Raw genomic sequence first — 23,150 nt, forward strand, 5'->3', positions numbered from 1 at the left:
TAAAGATATTAATTGCAGCACTACTTAAAATAATATCAGAAGGCCGCAAACCACCCAAATGTCCACCAATAAGGCCTGGGTGAATAAACTACAGTACATCAATACAGTGGAAGACTATGAAGCTTTTACAAAATATCTCTACTGTTACAGCATGACTTCCAGGATTTATTACGTGAAAAAAAGGTACAGAATGGTATGTTTAATATGCTACCTTTTATAAGTGTGTGTAGGAATGCAGATATATATACTTGCTTATACTTTTTAAAAAGAATAAGTGGAAGGATAAACCAAAAATTAATAATAAAATGGATAATTACAGGAGAGAAAAGAGGCTAGGGAGGATAAAGGTGGTTTCTAAAATACTCCAAATGTACATTGAATTAAAATTTAACCTTGGAAAAATGTAAATATTTTTATGTAATTATGAAACAATAAAAAAAAACCACATGAATCAAACTCCACAAAATGAATCTTCCCGTATATCAAGTTGGTAGTATAATCACACAGAGGAGAATATTTTCTTTTTTTTTTTCTTTTTAAATATATTTTATTGATTTTTTACAGAGAGGAAGGGAGAGGGATAGAGAGTTAGAAACATCGATGAGAGAGAAACATCGATCAGCTGCCTCCTGCACACCCCCTACTGGGGATGTGCCCGCAACCCAGGTACATGCCCTTGACCGGAATCGAACCTGGGACCCTTGAGTCCGCAGGCCGACGCTCTATCCACTGAGCCAAACCGGTTTCGGCCATAATTATATTAACACTGTTCGAAACCAGAATTTTCAACATAGGATAAAAAGAAATACTAAAGAAAACCCCCAGAATCTTAAACTAGAACTGAAATATCAATTTGAACTCAGAATTTTCTTTTTCTAAAAAATACATAGTTCCTAGCTGTTCACTGAAAAGGACTCAATGCACAACTAATTCTCTAGACTCGAAATACCATCTTCTACTTGAAAAGAAGAAACAGTGCTCCCAGGAGAAAAGACTGATTGTAGACCCAGATCCAGAAATACTCAAAATACATGAATCATCTTGACATACCGAAAGTAAGACAACTATAAAAGCCACCAGGATTATAAAACAAAAAGCACAGGAATTGACCTGACTGGCCAAAGATGGAACAACCTGAACATCAAAAATACTGACTGCAATGGATTGAAACATATCAAATGTTAAAACCCCTAAATGCAAAACAATAATCCCTAAACAGCAACAATCTTACTGGTCAACTTTGGAGATTTCTAGGCCACAACTTCATTATTTTCCAAAAATTAGTGATAAATGGAAATAATACTGCCTGTATCCTATTTTTTTGGGGGTGGGTGGGTGGGTGTAAACTATATTTCAGGGTAACCAAATTGATGAAGGGAAGTTATGTTTTATAAAATATTATATAGATAAATATAAAAACCAGCATTTTCTAATCCTAAGGAAATAATGGATCTATGTAACAATCATCAATGGCTGATAAAACCAACAGGTAAAAGCTATGGATTTTACCTGAACACAATGATCAACTTTATCACCACTAAAAGTCGGACAACTGGACATTATGTGCCTCCTGATGTAATACAACAGCATCCATGGAGTCTTGTCAAACAAACAAAAACACCATACTGGTATACAGGGTGTCCCCCCAAAAATGTATGCACACACTTTGAATAATTATAAAGGCAGTGTTTATGAAAATACATTTCATTTTCAAAACTGAACTATCAACTGTTAAAGTGTATTACATTTCTGGGGGACACTTGTATAATCAAACCTCTAGACCTGTGATGGCGAACCTATGACACACGTGTCAGAGGTGACACGCGAACTCATTTTTTTGGTTGATTTTTCTTTGTTAAATGGCATTCAAATATCCTAATAATAGACAAACGTGGTAATTAACCATACCTTCGCTATGCCTCCCATTGGCTAATCAGTGTGATATGCAAATTAACAGCCAACAAAGATGGCGGCTAATTTGCATACTGCAGGCAGGGCGGGACAGCGCAGCCGCCAGCACGAGCCGCCATCCCAGGCCGCAGGCCAGCCCCAGAAGCCCCAGAAGCCGCCCATCAAGGGGAGATGGGAGTCCCCTGCCCAAGCCTGACACCTCTGGCAGAGGCGTCAGGATTGGGCAAGGGGCCAATCCGGCAATTGGAGGGTCATGGAGGTCGACGCCTCTGGCTGAGGCATCAGGCTTGGGCAGGCGGTGGAGCCAGCAATCGGAGGGGCGGGGGGTGAGGGAGAGGCAAGCCGGCGATTGGTGTGAACTACAGAGGAAACACCTTTTCTGACCACTCATTGGCTAAGCTCCCTGTATGCCACTGGTAATATTCTTAGTAATTTGGGTAATAAGAATCCAAAAAGGTGATCTAGGGTTTTTCACCACACTCCTGGCGACAAAAACGAAGGTCCGCTGCTGGAGGGCTAAGAAATGTCATATCCTGCCCTAGACGGTTTGGCTCAGTGGATAATGCCTCGGCCTGCCAATAGCAGGGTCTGAGTTCAATTCTCGCCAAGGGCATGTACCTAGGTTGCAGGCTCCTCCCTGGCCAGGGCCCAGGTCAGGGCTCATGCAGGAGGCAACCAATCAAAGTGTTCCTCTCACTTTGATGTTTCTCTCTGTCTTTCCCTTTCTCTTCCACATTCTTTAAAAATCAATGGAAACATATCCCCAGGTGAGATAAAAAATAATAATAAAGAAATTATTATTATATGAAAGACACATCTTGAAAATGCCTAAAAAAAGTTGTCATTTTTTCATGGTGACGGGACTGGAGTCCGTATTGATGAAAAAACCTTGCTGGCTGTGGTGACTGGCAGTGGCTGCAGCAGCGGGGTGATGGGGCTGGTGCCTTGCCCTGATCAGCCCAGTCACCTCCCACAAAGGGAGGCCAGACTGTGGCTTAGGCCCTATCCCCAAGGGGAGCAGAGAGCAGGCCTAAGCCATCACTAGGACATCCTCTGAGGGCTCCCAGTATGTGAGAGGGGACAGGCTGGGCTGAGGGACACCCCCCACCCCCCAGTGCACAAATTTCATGCACCGGCCCCTAGAATAAAATAAATATCAAAAATGTGTCTGTTTTACTATGGTTGCAAATATCAAAAAATTTCTATATGTGACACGGCACCAGAGTTAAGTTAGGGTTTTTCAAAATGCTGACATGCCGAGCTCAAAAGGTTTGCCCTCACTGCTCTAGACCTACCTACCAGTTACAGAAAATATTGGGGATGAACATCCTGGTGAACAGATAATCCTATCTAATAATAGACAAATATGGTCACTGACCGTACCTGTCTACGCCTCCCATTGGCTAATCAGCACGATATGCAAATTAACTGCCAACAAAGATGGCAGCTAATTTGCATACTGCGGGCAGAGTGAGACAGCCCACATGTCCTTTCAAGGTGCATGAGTTCATGCACTGGGCCCCTAGTCCACAATATAAATTATTCACACTGGCCTGAGATTTTAACATTTTCCAGGACTTAGACAATTTCTGTCACAGCAATGGGAAGTGGTCAGAGATCCCCTACATCCAGGCCTTCTTTATACTCCCCAATCGTCCTCCTCTCAGTCAAACTTGCTCTACTCATCAAATCCTACTTCTCCACTCAAAGCCCCTTCTGCTGACCCTGGACCTTTCCACCCTGAGGCTTCTGATCATCCTTCTCCAACCCATCAGGTCCCTCAGTCTCCCTTTGACCCTCCCAATCACTCGATTCTCCATTCCCCTCCAGGTCCCTGGAACCTAGCTCTTTATGTCCCTCCTCTGACTGCCCCCCGTCTTCAGACTCCACAGTCTTAAAATCTTTGACTCCCAGTCCCTGGGTGCTGTTGCCATTTTGGGGCTCAGCCAACCTGGGTTTCCAGATGACCTAATAAATTCATACTTCTTTACCCCCTTTGGCCTCATGCACTCTCCCTTCGGCTACCCTAACAGAAGGGAATTTATTCTACTACATTTGTATTTGCTTGAAAATCTCCACAGTAAGTTTTAAAAAATCATTATCATTGGTAAAATGGGATTCCATTTATTTGAGTAGATATTAGCAGTTATTGCCTTAAAGCTAACAAAACAAGCAAAACTAACAATAAAAAACACAAGAGACTTATAATATCTGATACTTATATTAAAGCTGCTGCAGCAAGGAGTCTAGGCCTATGTTATCTTTTTCAAACTTGCTATAATCTTGTATAAACTTTCCTGAGTGAAGCCTATGTCTCAGAAACTTTTCTAGTCTAGAAGTTTTTCCATGTACCTAACTTTTTGAGGGGAAAAGAATCATAACCAATACACTGGATATTTCTTGTCTCATATGTGCACAATATTATAAAATATCAGTGAATTAGCAGGCAGATAATATGATTAAGTCTCTGGTTTCATTAAGTATTACTTTACTGAACCATCAATTACTTAATTTTTCTGAACTGGTGTAAAAGGAAAAAAACAAAACACTTGAATTGTATAAGGATTAGAGATATAGCCTATATAGTGCCTAAGACAATGCTTGCTGTAGCCTCTCATTTAACTCTTACTACCACCAGATGAGGTAGGTGTTAACCTGTGATCAGCATTGTTAAGAGCTTAGCTCTGAAGTAAAGCTGTCTGAGTTTGGATTCTAGCTCTGCCTGCCATTTACTACCTTTGTGATGGTAGGAAAGCTATTTAACCTCTCTCTCTGCCATTGTTTCCTCATCTGTAAGTTGATAATAGTACCTACCGTCTAAGAATTAAGTGAGTTTCTGTTAGGAAGCACTAAGAAAAATGTTTGGCACAAAGTGCCCAGTAAGTGTTAATTATCAGCAACCACAAAACTGTAGATCCAGATGTTGAATATGTGTGTACTCTAAAAAAGTGTCTTGTGTGGGGGAGGGAAAAATGGATACAGGATTACTTACCGTCCCAATATTTGAATATATTATAAATCTTTAAAAAGGTATTAGCATTAGAATAAAAACACTGACCAGTAGAACAAAAATATTTAGTTCAGTAAAAATACCTAAAAAAAATGTGTGTGTATGTAGTGTTTATATATGTGTAAGGAAATAAACAGGAACAGAGTGATATGCCTCAATGTACGGTTGGGGGGATGAGAAGAGATAAACCAGAGAACTTATATAGTTAGATGCATAGTCCGTGGACATGGGCAATAGGATAGTAAAGACCTGGAGGTTGGGTAAAGGCTGGGAGGAGGGGGGCAAGTAGGGGAAAATGGGAGATATCGGTAATACTATTAACAATAAAAAATACATTAAAAAAAAAAGAAATAGCCCTAGCTGGTTTGGCTCAGTGGACAGAGCGTTGGCCTGTGGACTGAAGGGTCCCAGGTTTGATTTGGGTCAAGGGCACATCCGTGGGTTGTGGGCTCAATCCCCAGTAGGGGGTGTGCATGAGGCAGCCAATCAATGATTTTCTCTCATCATTGATGTTTCTATCTCTCTCTCTCCCTCTCCCTTCCTCTCTGAAATCAATAAAAATATATTAAAAAGAAAAGAAAAGAAATAAACAGACACAAGAATTTGGACTATGAAACAGTTTTCAAATAAATTCCAAGTGGAATTTTAATGTAAGTAATGAAATCAAACTAAATAAAAATATGTCCCAACAGAAAATGAACAAATGACACAGGTAATTTAAAAAATACAACTGCAGCCCTGGCCGGTTGCTCCGGAGTTAGAATGGGTTCGACTCCCAGTCAAGGGCACATACCTCAGTTGTGGTTCATTCCTCATTCCTTGGTCCTGGTTGGACGCAGATGGGAGGCAACCAACCAATGGGTCACTTCTCAGAATGTGTCACCATATTAAGCAGTGCATGCCTGTACATGCCCTTTACTTAATTCTAGGAATTTAACTTCAGGAAATAATGGAGCTGTATGTATAAGGATCTTCACTGAAGCATTATTTATAGAAAAAAAACTTGTGATACATATATTATGATTTCTTACACCTCAATTTCCTCTACTTGTAAAATGTAAATAAAACTCTACCACCATTAATAAAATACTAATACAAAGCAAGAAGCCAAATATTACTTACCTGCTAACCAAGCAGATTAATAAATTCAAAGCAGGAACTCTCTCATCATCTTTGCTGTTCTAAAAAAAAAAAGAAAGAGAAGAAGCCACATGTGGTAGAACTCAAAATGTAGTCTGGTCCCCCCTAATATCTTTGAAACAAATTTTCTTTTGATGCAAAATATGAAAATTGTATTAGGTGACAGTAAGAATCACATAAAAATAGGAAACGTCAAAGAAAAAGGACCTGCCGCCGAAACCAGTTTGGCCCAGTGGATAGAGCGTCGGCCTGCGGACTGAAAGGTCCCAGGTTCAATTCCGGTCAAGGGCATGTACCTGGGTTGCGGGCATATCCCCAGTAGGAGATGTGCAGGAGGCAGCTGATCGATGTTTCTCTCTCATCGATGTTTCTAACTCTCTATCTCTCTCCCTTCCTCTCTGTCCCTTCCTCTCTGTAAAAAATCAATAAAATATATTTAAAAAAAAAAAAAGGACCAAACTGTAGATTTAATGATCCCTCAAGAAATACCTAAGATCATCTTTTAAAGAAATATACTTAACAGGGAACAGAAGAAAGAATTAAGGGCTCTGAGAATAACTTTGGAGAATGTCTTTCCTAGTTCCAAGTAGTGCAACAAAAAAACCTATGTCTTAACTGGACAGTAATGAAAAAGTATGTAAATATTTTAGAGAACTTACAATTGAGAAGGAGTGAAAATTCTGGCTTCCAGCATTAAGACATACTAGTAAATATTCTAGATCAGGGCTCTCAATTATGATGGAAGTAGTTCCTGAACTATACATTTTAAAAAGTTCACTTCAAGTGTTTGTTAAAATGACAGACCTAAGATACATGGAAAGTAGTCTTACAGAGTATGAAATTTATTTTTATACATTTCAAGGAACAGTCACAATAACCTATTGAGTAATGTTATAACAGACATGTCATATATTAATTCAAACTTGGGACACACGTCCATGATGTTACTGTACTCAATTCTTCCACGTACCAAGCACCATATGGGGCAAAGTGAATAGACATATTAACTGCTAGTAGCACAGAAGATGAAATATCCACAAAATAACTTTAATGAAAGGGAAAATGTGTAAAGTGCCATAGAAAAGATACAAAGTATAACGAAAAAACAGAAGATGGAGAAATTCTTTTTCGTTGTTGGGATCAGGAAATGTATCATAGAAAATGGTGGAATATAAGCCCGGTTGTGAGAAAAATGGTACTTAGATGCAGACTGGAAGAGAGTGAAAGGCTCTTCTGCAGAGGGAATAAAGTCTAGGAACAAAGCATGGGGAATAGTAGTTGGCGAATAGCGAGAATTTGCTTGGAGTACAGGCCATTAAGTTCATTTGAGCCACATCACAATAGTCTAATGAAAGAACTTTGGAATAGTCAAGTTTATATTTTGTGGAGGGGAAGGAAGAATGAAAAAAAATCAGAAGTGGGTTTAATCGGGCTTCAATTTTTATTGTAATGCTACATGTGAGTTAGAGGAAGGGTCTGACAGGAGAAATTCAAATCAATCATTGGGCTAGAGATTGCTAGGTGACTACACCAGTTTCTTATGTCCCCTTACTATGAAGCTCATTTTTAGCCAGGCACACTGCCACCCAGCTAAAAGTAAACATTTCCCATTTTCTTATGGCCATGTGACTAAATTCTGGCCAATGAGCTACATAGCCAGATGTGCTGTGGAACCTCTGGGAAGTCTCTTAAAGAGGATGGCCTTCTTTTCTTTCCAACTGCTTATAATGAACTTACAGTGGCCAAGGCTCCAGCAGCCATCTGGATCTTGAGGTGAGCTGAGGATGAAAGCCACACATGGCAGAACTCAAAGGCCTGGGTTACTGCCATCCTAAATGTGATCAGCCTACCTTCAGCCTTTCTTTATCGAAGAAAAAGTTCTGTTTTTTGGAGGCTTTTCTATTATGTGACGAAATCTAATCCTGACTGATAAAATAATCCATGTTTTCTTATTTCATTGGAATCTTTTATCACCATATTGCAACTTACCACTAAGAGCCTCACTTCAGAGCATCTTCTTGCAAGTTGCCGAATCAGTGAATGAGCCTCGGGTAATAAAGGTTTTTCAAGACAAGCCAATAAAGCATAAAGCCATCTTCCCTAAATAGAGTTTTAAAAAATAGTAAGTAGGGAAACATTGCATCATCATGTTTTAACTAATTTTTAAAATGTTCAAAGTTATGTCTGGTTATTTGCTATGAATAATTTCATACATTTAACAGAACATTTAACTGTATAATGTTTGGATATAGATAACAAAGGGTCATCTAGCTAGCCAGGTCATAGCTTTTGTATCTTCTAACTTTAGACACAGAACATTAGATACTTCAAAATATTCTTACCCCCCGAAGAGTTGATTTCAGAGATTCTTATTACAATTATAGTCCCAAATCATAGGTAGAAAACTGCATTAAGATGTGTATAAATCCTTGAAAAATTAAGATACATTTTTCCTTTGCCTTCTATAGACAAATATACAAATCATACTATAATTTCTTTTGTCTGCAGAAATGCACTTAATTTTATTATTTTCTTCATGCTCACCCAAGGAGGGAGTATATTTTTTCCATTGATTTTCAGAGAGAGTGGAAGGGAGGGGGGAGGAGGAGAGAGAAAGACATCGATGTGAGAGAGACACATCAGTTGGTTGCTTCCCACATGCGCCCTGACCAGTGCCGCCCAACCAGAACCAGGGATTGAACCTGCAACCAAGGTACTACATGCCCTTGATCAGGAACCAAACCTGAGACTCTTTGGTCCACTCATATTATAATTTTATAACTTTGTCCCCTGGGTCTATACAAAGGAACTATATTCTAGATGAAGTAATGTTTTGATACTTCTATAAATGCCATGCAAGCTAAATTTATTCCCATCCCATTTTAAAATGGGTTTTTCTTTTTAATTACAAAAATAATAATACTAAATGCAGAAAAACTAAAGAATACAAAATGCACAAAGAAAAAATGATCCTGAAATCCCACCATCTAGAAAAACTTTCTGCTACTTTTGAAAATGTCCACCTTTCTCCCTAGTTGGTTTTGGCTCCATGGTTAGAGTGTTGGCCCGAAGGTTGAAGGGTCTCTGATTCAATTCCAGTCAAGGGCACATACCTCAGTTACAGGCTCCATCCCTAGTCCCGGTCAGGCACGTGCAGGAGGCAAACAATCAATGTGTCTCTCTCACATTGATGTTTCTGTCTCTCTGTCTCTCCCCTTCTCTTCCACTCTCTCTAAAAATCAATGGAAAAAATATCCTTGGGTGAGGGTTAACAAAATAAATAAATAAAAATGTTCACCTTTTCCTATGAAAACACACAGCTTTAAAAAATAAAGTTTCATGCCCTAGCTGGTTTGGCTCAGTGGATAGAGCGTCAGCTGGTGGACAGAAGGATCCCGGGTTCGATTCTGGTCAAGGGCACATGCCCGGGTTGCGGGCTCGATTCCCAGTACGGGGTGTGCAGGAGGCAGCCGATCAATGATTCTCTTTCATCATTGATGTTTCTATCTCTTTCTCCCTTTCTCTGAAATCAATAAAAATATATTAAAAAAATAAGGCTACATTTCTAAAAAAACTATTAAGACAAATCAATACCAAGTAATACCAAGTAAAGAAGTTTTAGAAAGGCTCCTTTTCCCTTTTGCTAGTTTATATGCTGGTTTTTACTTTAAACACTGATATTCTCAATACTAGAGTTCTGATGATATGGTTATTTGGATAGGGGAACTGAACACTATGGATTTAAGAGACATATTACTCAAAATAAGACTCACAAGATTAATCCGGTTAAAATTTAGTAAATCATTTGTCAATGGCTCAAAAATACTTTAATGGTTTCTCTGGCAAATATAGCTACACTTTTTGGTAATATGCTTTCACTAATTAACAGAAGAAGCCAAACTTATCACCCTCTAGTAATCTTTATAAGTTTTTTAAAAAATCTTACAACAGCCCTGGCTGGCGTGGCTCAGTTGGTTGGGTGTCGTCCCACGCACGGAAAGGTTACGGGTTTGATTCCGGCCCATGTTGGGGGCTTGATCCCCGGCTGGGGATGTGCAGGGGGCAGCCCATCGATGTTTCGCTCTGGCATGGATGTTTCTCTCTCTCCCCCTCTCCCTTTCTCTCTCTAAAATGTCAATAAAAATATTTTTTAAAATCTTACAACAAAGTTAAAAAATAAATATTAAAGGAAGAGAAGGAAAACAGGTAAGTAATACAGACAAGAGATCATTATCAGACAGAAGGAAACGATATAAAATTTAAAGTTCAATATCTAGATTTAAAGTTCAATATCTAGATTTCAATGAAAAAGTAGCCTAAGAATATGAGCAAAGGATAGCTAATATACCAGTGCATGGAAAAAACATCCTGTTTCACTGGTATTGAAAGAAATGTAAATTACATAGACTCTAAATAACTACTATAAACTCACCAAATTTGAAAAACACAGATTACAAAATGACAGATTGAACCATCATATGGAATTATTGATAATCAAAGGTTTTTAACTTATAAAAAAAATGGTCATTTCATATGGTTCAACTTAAACTAAGGTTGCAGGGAAGAGAACTAACTTTAAGCACCCATAACTGATGCATTATAAACTCATTCATTTTTTTTGGAAAGTAATCTGGTGGAATGTAACAAAGGCTGGATTCAATAATTCTACTCTAAAAATAGCCTAAGAAATTACTATACGTTTATATTTTAGCCATGATTGCAAAATATAAGGAAGAATCCAAATGGCTAATAATGAATCAATGTAGATTATGAGATATTAAGACAATGGTGCTTATGTGAATTACATTATCATACAGAAATACATATCTGAAATGTAGCTATAAAAACACACACATATAATATATACACACATATGTATACATACACACATTAATTATAACTATGTAAAAGACACCTAGGACCACTGAATCAGAAACTGATTTTAAACATGAATATTTTTCCTTTAAAAAGTACATGTTATAGAGTAGAGATTTAAAAGAAAGGAAATAGCCCAAGCCAGTGTTTCTTAGTGGTTAGGGCGTTGACCTGGGCACCGAAGGGTCATGGGTTTGATTTCCAGTCAAGGGCATGTACCTCGGCTGCAGGTTTATTCCCTAGACCCACTTCGAGTGCATGCAGGAGGCAACCAGTCTCTCTCTCTCTCTTTCTTCACTCCTCCCACCCTCCTTCCCTTCCACTCTCTAAAAATCAATGGAAAACATATCCTCGGTGAGGATTAACAAATAAATAATAAATAAAAATAAAGGAAAAGAAATATAAAAACTTAAAATGAAAAATCTAGTGATAAAGAATATGGTCATGACCTTGCCAGTAGGCTCAGTGGTCAGAGCATCAGCCTGTGCACTGAAGGGGCTCAGGTTTCATTCCCAGTCAAGGGCTAGGGCTCATACGTGGGTTTCGGGTTCACGCTCTGCCCCTGGTTGGAGCATGTGCGGGAGAAAACCAGTCAATGTCTCTCTCTCACATCGATGTTTCTCTCTCCCCTTCTCTCTCCCTTCTGCTCTCTCTGAAAAACAATGGAAAATATCCTCTAGTGAGGATTAACAAAAACAAAACAAAAAGAATATGGCCATTATACTTATGGAAGAGACTTTTCTAAGCCACTTTCACTGGCTGAATGGCAGGCTGGAAACTTACACACGGTACTGCAACGCTGGTTTATCGTTTCTCCCTGCAGACGATAAGCTTCTGGAGGGCAGAGATTGTATCTTATGCTTTGACAGGAAGCTTTGGAGCCTCAAATATACTCTTTTTAAATATGACTTTTTTTTTTCTTTTTCTTTTTTGAAAGGAAGGGAGAGGGATACAGAGATGGAAACACTGATGATAGGGAAATAATTGCTTGCCTCCTGCACACTCCCCACTGGGGATCAAGATGGCCACCCAGGCATGTGCCCTGACCAGGACTGGTTCATGAGTTGAAGCTCCACCACTGAGCCACATCAGCTGGGCTCAGATATACTTCTTTGCTGATATCCTCAACTGTGAAAAATATTTGTTTCTAAAAATTAAATCTATCTTCAGATGATAAAACTTAATAGGGGATTAAGTAGATAATTTATATAATGTCCACCAAATTTACCCAATTTTGAAGGTTAAAAAAATTATATTGAAGGAAATTCCATATGGTGGTTCAATCTATCATTTTGTAATCTGTATTTTTCAGATTTAGTGAAGGTTAAAAAAAAAAAAAGAGCTGTGAATATGAAGCAATAAAATAGAGGGGCAGTGTAGCATAGTTGCTAAGAATATATAGTCAGGTTGCCTAGGCATAATCTCAGTTCTGCCAGTTATAATCTCTATGACCTTAAGCGAGTTACTGATCCCTATGTTCTCTAGTTTCCTATCTATTAAATGGAAATAATAATAGTGATAGGTTATTAGAGGATTCAAGGAGTTATTACATACAAAGTCCTTAGAACATATCTGGCACAAAGTGCTATTGTTGTTGTTATTTCTGACATGCTTTTGTGAGTTAATTTCAATGAGATTTTAGAAAATGCATTTCAAACTTTTTTAAGGCAGTACCACTCAAAATGGGGGTCTGCAGATTGGTTGCTAGTTCGTTACTGGTCTCCAACACGATAAGCAGTCTGTCCCAGGATAAAAATCAACTGCTCAGTGAACATTTTCCCCCCAAAGCAAGACTTTCTCAATGAAGAAAGTAGTATGTTGATTTATAGTCTAGTGTAAGTTTCTTGTTTCACTACAAACAAACATAGTTTGCATTATACAGAGGTATAAAAAAAAATATATAATACATACATATCTATAAATACTGTAGAGTATATAATTTTGTCTGAATTATGAAAATGAAAAGATGTAACACTACCAATTCTGGAGTAAAGTCTCTTTCTCCAAACCAATTACTCAGATATTCCAAGACACTGGTTACTGTTGCCTAAAAAAAGGGCGGAGGAGGTGGAAGAATTGCATTAGTAGTAAAACATTGACAAGTTCAAAATGAGTTTCATTAAGTTAGTTAGACAGCAACTCTGATATTTAAAGTGGCCTCAGTCTTTAGACTTCCAGAGAAAACTGTGGCTTTATGTAGTAATTTGATTAGATGGCTCACTCAGTGAGAAGAGGCTTTTAAGATAAATATTCTTACACACTTCCAAGTATCAATACCTTGGTTTAAATCCTAGTATTTAGTTTGTAACTACTAATTTAGTTTATTACTACTTCAAAAATTCCATGTGCTCTTAAAAAAGTCTTTGCATGAATACCTTTATTTATTTTCATTGAAACATTGTACAAATCGGAACAGAAAGTTAGCTAGAGAAAGATCTGCTTTAAAACCATACAGACAGAATGTGTCAAATTGTTAAAAATATTATCTGGCTTATTTTTAGTTGGACACTTAAAAACATTCTGATGGAATTTAGTGTGACCACTATGGTATCTTAATGTAAATGATCAATTAAGTGAAACTGTCAGCCAGTAAAATTAAGACAGAGTATAAAAATTTCCTCTTACAAGGATATCCAATGTTATGTTAAGACAAAACAAACTCTTTTGGTGGTCTTTAAATGGAGAGTAACTAGTCCTAAAAGTCTGAAGAAACAAAATCCATCTTTCTCCATTTTATCCAAGAAATGTATGTAGTGGTTTAAGTTTTGGGGGAGTCAAAAGTTATATGTGGATTTTCAACTGCAGTGGGTCAGTGTTCCTAACCCCAGTGCCATTCAAGGGTCAACTGTATTTTATTTGTAATAGAATACATAGGCTATCTGAAATTAGAAATAGCAATCTAACCTTCGTATTTACTTTAAACCCCAGAATCTAAGACTAACAACTGAAATATACACAATTAAACAGTTTAGCACCATGATTAAGAGTGTCAGTTCTAGAATTAGATCACTCTGATATTGAATACCAGTGCTGCCATTAAAACTTGCTGAAAAAAATACATGCAAGTTACTTAAGCGTTAATTTTGTTTCCTCTTCTCTAAAAAGGGAATACGTATTAATAATAACTCCCTATACAGGGTGGCATTAAGGATTAAATAAGAAATGTTAAAGAATTTAGAAAACACACACAAGAGTTTAGGACAAGATTTTGCATAAATATTCAGTAAATGTATTCAAATACTTTCACACACATCACAAACAAAAGAATGCATATATCCTTATTAGATAGACTTTACCTGATTCATTCTGCTAACAATACTAAGCAAGGGAGGAAAACCAATCTGAAAGAAAAATGAGATTGAAATTTACTAAATAGTATTATGAGGGATTTAATTTTTTTTCAAACTGGTGAATTTTTCATCACACTATTACTTAGAAACAAAAAATGGCTATAAAACACAATTCCTTTATTGCCTATTACAATAAAATGTTCCATTGGTAATGCCCCCCTCAAATGATGTCTTGAAATCTGAATATGTAAATTTAAAAATGATTTCCATAATTAAAATGTTAAAGTATGAAAATTTTTAAAAAGATACTGATATTGTTAATACTATTACATAAATATGTGATATAAACTTTTTTTTGGTTAATCCTCATCTGAGGATACTTTTTTCCACTGATTTTTTAGAGGGTATGGAAGGGAGGGGGAGAGACAGAAAGAAACATTGATGTCAGAGACACATCGATTGGTTGCCTCCCTCATGCCCTGACAAGGGCTGGGGACTAGGGGCCAGGGACTGGGCCTGCAACTGGGGTACGTGGCCTTGACTGTGCCCTTGACCGGAATTGAACCCTCAACTCTTCTGTCCACAGGCCAACACTCTAACCACTGAGTAACTGGCCAGGGCTGATACAATCTTTTAAAAAAGCTTCAGCTAGCCTTGCCCGGTATGACTTGGTTAGAGCGTTGTCCAATTCACTAAAAGGTGGCCGGTTCAATTCCCAGTCAAGGCACATACCCAGGTTGCAGGTTCCATCCGCGGTTGGGGCACATGCGGGAAGCAACCAATCAATGTTTTTCTCTCTCAAAATCAATTTAAAAAAACTCACAAATAAATAGTTCATTGAGTATTTAAAAAGAATCTTCAGCTAAAGCTAATATTTTCAAGAATAAAGGGCACTTGAATTAGAATGACTTTTTTCAAACCTAATCTGATTCAATTTTTTAAATTCTACTTTGCAGCTTAATGCTGGGAGCATTGATTATGAAAATAGCATTGACTTGTGAGAAACTTAAGAGGACATGCGCCCAGCCAGTGTGGCTCAGTGGTTGAGCATCAACCTATGAACCAGGAGGTTAAGGTTCAATTTCTGGTTAGAGCACATGTCTAGGCTGTGAGCCCAATACCCAGTGTGGGGCGTGCAGGAGGCAGCCCCACAGTGGGTATATATATATATATTTTAAAAACAAACAAACAAAAAAACAGGACAGGCAATAAACTCTTACATCTTTAAGTGGTTCTTTCACATGGTATATGTTACTTGTATGTATTTTGTAATAACAAGCAAAATAAATAAATTTTAATTCTTTATTAAATTAAAACACATTTTTTAAATGTAACATACATTAGGGATTATGCAAAAGAATAGGATGGCCCTAGCCAGTCTAGCTCAGTAGATAAGAGTGTTGGCCTGCGGACTGAAGGGTTTTGGGTTCAATTCTGGTTGCATGCTTGATCCCCAGTGAGGGCATGCAGGAGACAGCCGATCAGATTCTCAGCATTGATATTTCTATCTTTCTCTCCTTCTCCCATCCTCTCTGAAATCAATAAAAATTTATTTTAAAAAAAAAAGAATAAGTTGTATAAGAAATAGTGCCAAATTAGTTCCCCTGGAGATCTGAATCTATTTTTCACTCTCATCATATATCACATATATAAGAATACCTGTTTTCCCAGCCCTATCAACACAGTATATCAAGCTTTCTTTGCCAATATATCACCTGAAAAAATTGCAGCTCAATATGGTTACAAGTTACATTTATATTACAAGTGAGTTTGTGCGTCTTCTCATATAAGAACAATTTGTATTTCCTTTCTGTGAGGTCTATTTGTATTATGGGACTATTATTTGTTTTTAATTGGGTTCTCAGTCTTTTTAGTGATTTTTGGAGCTTTTCCATTTGGGGATATGTTAGTTTTAAATAGGAAAAACACAATGTGGTACCATGTAGGACACAATAAATACTTATTCAACAGAACAGAACAACATAATATAGAGTTAGTAGTAATGCTGATGTATGCAGAGGGTTCCATAGAAACATCTGCAAATTTGAGGGCAGGTGAATCCTGAAGGACAAGAAAAAGTTGTCCACATAATTTATGAAGCTTTATGAAATTTAAATATACTCTCAGCATTCCATCTCCAGAATATGCAATTTACTAAGGATTTTTAGAACATCCCTCATCGTGTCGTATGTTTTTCTGTTTCCCTGCCACTAGTCACTCATTGTTTGAGCCATGACTAACAATTTTTTAAAGATCCTATCTACTTAAAACATTAATGATATGAAGCCAACCTAAAAAATATCACAGTACGTTGTTTCAGAAACTGGGATACCAATTTTTAAATTAAAGAGGTAATACACTAAGTCAGGGGTTGGCAAACATTTTCTATAAATCGCCAAACTAAATAGGCTTTGCAGGCCACACACTGTCTTAGTCACATATTATGTTTGTTTTTTTATAACCCTTAAAAAATATAAAAACCATTCTTAGCTCATGAGCTGTATAAAAAATAGGTGGTGGACTGGACTTGGACTAGGCTGCAGCTTGCTGATGATGGCCCACTGGCATGACACCGTGGTTGAGCATCTACCAATGAACCAGGAGGTCATGGATCAATTCCCGAATGGGGCACATGTCTGGGTTGCGGTTCTATTCCCAGTGTAGAGTATGTGGGAGGCATCCGATCAATGACTCTCTCTCAACATTGATGCTTCTCTCTCCCTTCCTCTCTGAAATCAATAAAAATATATATTAAAAAAAAAAAGATGCACTAGAACTAGAATACTTTGTTGTTTTAACTACTTATCACCTACTTGTATATAATCTATTCCAGGACTTTCATTTTTAGCTGGTTCAACAGCCCCTTCAGAACATAACCTTTCACCCAGACAAAACTTTTTCCAGCCTTCTTCATCTTCAGATTTTGGCTAAAAGAAAAAATAAATAAATTTACTTATTTCTATGTATTGTTAAAATACAGAACTGTGAAAAAAGAAATAAGATTCCTCCATAGTTCCACCACATCAACACAAAAATATGGTACCTGTTATGGATTGAATTATGTCCCTCCCCAAATTCAAATGTTGAAAACTTAATCCCCAGTACCTCAGGATGTGACTATACTTGGAGACAGGGCCTTTGCAGAGGTGATTTAGGTAAATTGCAGAATGAGCCCAAATCCAATCTGACTGTTGTCCTTGAAAGAAGAGGAAATTTGGACACACAGCGAGACACTGGGGATGTGTGTGCACAGAGGAAAGACTATGCGAACATACAATGAGAAGACAGCATATGCAAGCCAAAGAGAGAGGCCTTGAGAGAAACCAAACCTACTGACACCTTGATATTAGATTTCTAACCTAATGAGAAAGTAAATTACTATTGGTTAAGCTATCTAGTTTGTGGTATTTTGCTATGGGGGCTCTAGCAAACTATTACAGTGCCCAACTGGTCATACCATTTGTGGGACATTTTTACTTTGGAGCACACTTTAATGGACACTAACAAGCAAGGGAATTCTCAAAAAAGGATGATAAACATGGAAACTGGTGTGAAAAAAAATACACATTAAGAATGCTAACGAGAGCGCTGGCCAGTGTGGCTCAGTTAGTTGAGTGTCATCCCACGCACCGAGAGGCGCCAGTTTGATTCCGTCAGGGAACATACCAGGATTTTGGATTGATTCCCAGTAGGGGGCATGCAGGAGACAGCCAATCAATGTTTCTTGATGTTTCTCTCTCTCATTGATGTTTCTCTCTCCCTCTCCCTTCCTCTCTCTCTCTAAAAATCAATAAAAACATATTTAGAAAGAAAAAAAAAAAAGAATGCGACAGGAACGAAAGATGTTTTTTCCAGGGAAGGAGACATGATTATATATCTCACATACTTGATGGGCTGTCTAATCAAAGAAAAAATAGATTTATTTTATATTGCCAGATGGAAAAAGCAGGACCAGTGGGGAGCACTCAGCCAAATATAACTATCCTAATAAAACTATCTTTATTTGTATACATTACTTTGCACCTTACTTTGCAAAGGTGTGGTATTCCCCCCCTGATGACAAATAGCTTTCATTAGATTCTCAGGATGAATATGAAATCCCTAAAAGGTTAAAACCTGTTGTCCTAAAACAATGTTATCCACCTTTCTCCATTACTCCATTAGGTTAGAGATTATTTCTGCTGCAGGTAGCACTAAATACCCTGATTAAATGCTAGAGGCCCGGTGCATAAAATTTGTGCATGGGTACGGTCCAGTCCCTAGGCCTGGCCTGCGATCAGGGCCATCTTCCCCAGCTGCTGGCCCCACCCCCTGCCACCACCCACCTCCGGTTCCCTGTTCACCATGGGGCGATCAGAGCCTGGCAGCCCCCACCACTGGTTGCCCCCCCAGTGTGTGGGACGACTGGCGGGGTGGAGGCCTTGGCCTGACATTGCCTGCACCACCGCCACCCACCCCAGGTTCCCCATTCGCCATCAGGCGATGGGAGCCTGCCGGCCAGGAAAAGGGACCAAGAGGTGTTCAGTGCACCTCGTAGTGACTGGTTGAGCGGTCGTTCTGGTCGTTTCGCTGTTAGGGTAAATTTGCATATTACCCTTTTATTATATAGGATAATAGGTGCTTAATAAATGATTGGATTAATCAATAAATAAATTTTTATATATATGTATATACTAGAGGCCCAGTGCATGGATTCGTGCACCAGTGGGGTCCCTTGGCCTGGCCTGCACCCTCTTGTAATCCGGGACCCCTTGGGGGATGTCAGGGAGCCAGTCTCGGGACCCCTCAGGGGGTGTCGGGGTCCGTTCCCCACAGGCCAGGCTGAGGGACCCCACTGGTGCACGTTCGGGTCTGGGGAGGGAAGGTACCAGGGCGTGTCCAGGCAATCTCGCCCAGTCTCAATCGGCCGGACCCCAGCAGCAAGCTAACCCACCAGTCAGAGAGTCTGCCCACTGGTGGTCAGTGTGCATCATAGTGACTGGTTGAACAGTCAAGCAAATGGTTGGATACTTAGCATATTAGGCTTTTATTATATAGGATATTTTAAATATTATTTTTATTGATTTCTAGAGGAAGGAAGAGAGAGAGATATAGAAACCTCAATGATGAGAGAGAATCATTGATTGGCTGCCTCTTGCATGCTCCATATTGGGGATAGAACCCACAACTCAGGCATGTGCCCTGACCTGGAATCAAACCCGGGATCTTTCAGTCCGCAGGCTGACGCTGTCTCCACTGAGCCAAATCGGCTAGGGCTAAATGTTTATATTTACATAGTTGACACCAGAGTGTTTTATTATTTTCATGTTTATATTTTCCACGATGAACCTCTTATCTATATATCTAATATATATAAAAGCCTAAGTGACTAAACAACCAGTCGCTATGATGCGCACTGACCACTAGGGGGCAGACACTCAATACAAAAGCTGCCCCCTGGTGGTCAGTGCACTCCCACAGCGGGAGCACCGCTCAGCTGACCGACAGGTGCCAGACATCAGGCTCATGGCTGGCAAGCGCAGCTGCGGTAGCAGAAGCCTCTCCTGCCTCCATGACAGCGCTACTGAATGGGAGTGGCAGCAGGCGCAGCGGGGCTGGGATGAGCGGGAGCAGTGTGGCCCCCAGCCTGGGCTCGGGCTCCTCCCCAGCCGCCTGCCGCTTTGCGCATTACTACACCCCTCAGGGGATTCAGGCTGCCGGTTTCAACCCAATCCCCGCAGGCCTGGCCAGATTGCGAGAGGGCGCAGGCCAGGTTGAGTGACCCCACCGGTGCACGAATCCATGCACCAGGCCTCTAGTTGTTACATAATATCCCTGTGTTGGTGGATCAAAATTTATTGAATCAATTATGTTAGGCCATTTCATTTTTTAAAAAATTATCTACAATAATAAAAGAGAAACATGCAAATTGGTGTCACTCTGCTATACCCACCAGCCAATCAAATGAGTATGCAAATTAACCCAACAAAGATGGCGGTTAATTTGCATATGCAGGCACGGAGCGAAGACTGAGGACAACGTAGAAGGAAGCCAAGCGCTGTAGAAGGGAGCGAAGCTGCAGAGAAGCAAGCGGGGGCGGCAGAGGCAGGAGGAAAGCAAGCAGGGGTGGCAGAGGCGGGAGGGAAGCAAGTGGGGCAGCAGATGCAGGAGCAAAGCCTGGGCAGATTTTGCTCCCTTCTCTGCTTCCCTCGGGCCGCAGGAAGCCCTATTCTTGCAGGAATCTTCCTGCAACGGGCCTCTAGTATCATCATAATGTTACTGATGTGGTTTCATTTTTGAATTAGTAAGCATGTACACAAAGTCCTTACTCTGAGTAAGAAAAAAAATAATATATCTGCCTACCTCCCCCCACCTCCTTTTTTGCTATGAGGCCTCACAGCATAGAGAAAGGCTTTAGAGACAAAGCTCAGTGGCTCACAGCTATACCCTTTTTAAAAAAAATTAACTATTTAAATCAAAACCATCTTTATTATTTACAGAGCAGCCTGCCTTCAGGGACACTGACATGCGTGTCCCTAGAGGGCAGAACAATATTTACATGGGGGTCAGGAAGGTCCCAGCTATATCTTTGATGAGTTAAATGGTCTTGGGCAAGTGAGATAAGTTCTTTCACTATTTTTTAAGAGAAAGCTTCCAACTGGTATGGAGAGGCCATATATTGAATCTCAGCTTTCAGCTGGTAGTCTCAGGAAGATTATGCAAGTGGCTGCCTCCATTTACGCCAATATGTTACCATGTAAAAGATGTTAGGAAGAACTACCTTGAAGCTGCTTCTAAAATTTGAAATCTATGAACAAACTAAAACTGAGCAAAATTATGTGTATAGGTGCATTTTGTCCCTCTGAAGATTAACAGCTTTCATTTGATTCTCAGGAAAAATATGAGACTCCCTAAAAGGTTAAAAGTATTGCCCCGGTGTACATCTGAAATTAATATAATATCGTATGTCAACTATAATTGAAATATAGATTTTTAAAAAAGGGGGGAAGCACAGCTGGTGTGGCTCAGTGGTTGAGCATCAACCTATGAACCAGGAGGTCACAGTTCGATTCCCAGTAAGGGCACATGTCTGGGGTGCGGGCTCGATCCCCAGTTTGGGGCGTGCAGGAGGCAGCCTATGGATGATTCTCTCTCATCATTGATGTTTCTATCTATCTCTCCCTCTCCCTTCTATGAAATCAATAAAAATGTATTTTTTTTTAAAAAAAGAGGGGGGGGGAAATATACGAAGTAAAAATTAAAAACCTTTCACAGAAAAGAAAAGTATTGCCTTGGAACAATGTATCTATCTCTTCCCCAACTACCTTTTTTATTTGGTAGTCCAGATATATCATATCTACTGAGGAGCTTAAGTCATTCCTGGGCTGAGTCATTCCCTCACACAGCAGAGGACATCTTTCCCACATAGACATCTGCCTTGTCTGGGGGAAGACAGTTGACACACCCTATTAGAAAACACCCTGCCGAAACGGTTTGGCTCAGTGGATAGGGCGTCGGCCTGTGGACTGGGGGGGTCCCAGGTTCGATTCCGGTGGAGGGCATGTGCCTGGGTTGTGGGCACATCCCCAGTGGGGGGTGTGCAGGAGGCAGCTGATCGATGTTTCTCTCTCATCGATGTTTCTGCCTCTCTATCTCCCTTCCTCTCTGTAAAAAATCAATAAAATATATTTAAAAAAAAAAAAGAAAGAAAAAAGAAAACACCCTGCCCTGAGAATACACAAAAGATTAAAAGTAACAATTAGCACCCTAACCGGTTTGGCTCAGTGGATAGTGTGTCAGCCTGCGGACTCAAGGGTCCCAGGTTCGATTCTGGTCAAGGGCATGTACCTTGGGTGTGGGCACATCCCCAGTGGGGACTGTGCAGGAGGCAGCTGATCGATGTTTCTAACTCTCTATCCCTCTCCCTTCCTCTCTGTAAAAAAAAAATCAATAAAATATATTTTAAAAAAAAAGTAACAATTAGCCTCCAGGCTGAAGCAACTGCCCCACCCTGTTGAAAAAACTCTCGACAGATCTGAGGATGATTGCCTCGGGGCAATTCAAATTGGAATCCTATTAATCTGTAGATAGAGATAATTTCTGGAGGCTTTGAGTCTTTGCCTGATCCAATTAGTTAGAAACAGCCTTTAACACTGTCCTGCACTACAAATTGAGAGGTGTAGAGGATCTACCGAAGACATAGTCACAAACCCAAACAATCAAAATGAGGAAACAAAGAAACAACCCTCAAATGAAAGAACTGGAGAATTCCCCAGAAGAAGAGATAAATGAAGCAGAGATAAGAAATTTATCTGAAACAGAGTTCAGAGTAATGATGTTAAAAATGCTCAACAGTATGAAAAAAGACATAGTAACTATGAAAAATGAACAGTCTGAGATAAAGAATGACATAATACAAATAAAGAATTGGAAGGAATACACAGCAGATTAGGGGAAGCTGAAGATCGAATCAGTGAATCAGAAGACAGTTGAAAATATCACTCAATAAGAAAACCAGAAAGAAAAAAATAATTAAAAAACAGGAGGGCAGTTTAAGGGAACTGTGGGACAATGTGAAACGTAACAATATTAGAATAGTAGGTGTGCCAGAAGAGGCAGAAAGGGAGAAAGGAATAGAGAAAGTGTTTGAAGAAATAATGGTAGAAAACTTCCCTAACCTGGTAAAGGGAAAAGTCACACAAGTTCAGGAGGCGTAGAGAACCCCAACAAGAAGAACCCAAACAGACACATATGTAAACACATCCTAATTAAAATGCCAAAAATTAAAGACAAAGAGTGAATCTTAAAGGCAGCAAGAGAAAAGAAAACTGTTACCTGCAAAGGAGTTCCCATAAGGCTGACACCTGATTTCTCATCAGAAACGCGCCCTGACTGGTTTGGCTCAGTGGATAGAGCGTCAGCCTGCGGACTGAAAGGTCCCAGGT

General features: G+C 39.4%; 1 protein-coding gene across 7 annotated transcripts in view; it reads right to left on the bottom strand.

The window, feature by feature from the left end:
* GEMIN2 (gem nuclear organelle associated protein 2) overlaps window positions 1–23,150 on the bottom strand; it is a 48,610-nt gene that overhangs the window by 19,507 nt on the left and 5,953 nt on the right. For 3 of the 7 annotated variants that reach the window (XM_059659535.1, XM_059659526.1, XM_059659573.1), the window contains exons 5-9: window positions 17,040–17,153; window positions 14,233–14,277; window positions 12,915–12,983; window positions 8,051–8,161; window positions 6,044–6,102 (exon numbers count right to left, since the gene is read on the bottom strand). In XM_059659535.1, coding sequence (XP_059515518.1) covers window positions 6,044–6,102; window positions 8,051–8,161; window positions 12,915–12,983; window positions 14,233–14,277; window positions 17,040–17,153 — 398 coding nt within the window. Of the gene's footprint in view, window positions 1–6,043; window positions 6,103–8,050; window positions 8,162–9,359; window positions 9,585–10,007; window positions 10,188–12,914; window positions 12,984–14,232; window positions 14,278–17,039; window positions 17,154–23,150 lie in introns of those variants that run through there. The other 4 variants (XR_009447932.1, XM_059659540.1, XM_059659564.1 and 1 more) reach the window with 4 other exon arrangements.

The sequence above is a fragment of the Myotis daubentonii genome, chromosome 1 (genome assembly GCF_963259705.1).
Source record: "Myotis daubentonii chromosome 1, mMyoDau2.1, whole genome shotgun sequence".
Lineage (NCBI taxonomy): Eukaryota > Metazoa > Chordata > Mammalia > Chiroptera > Vespertilionidae > Myotis > Myotis daubentonii.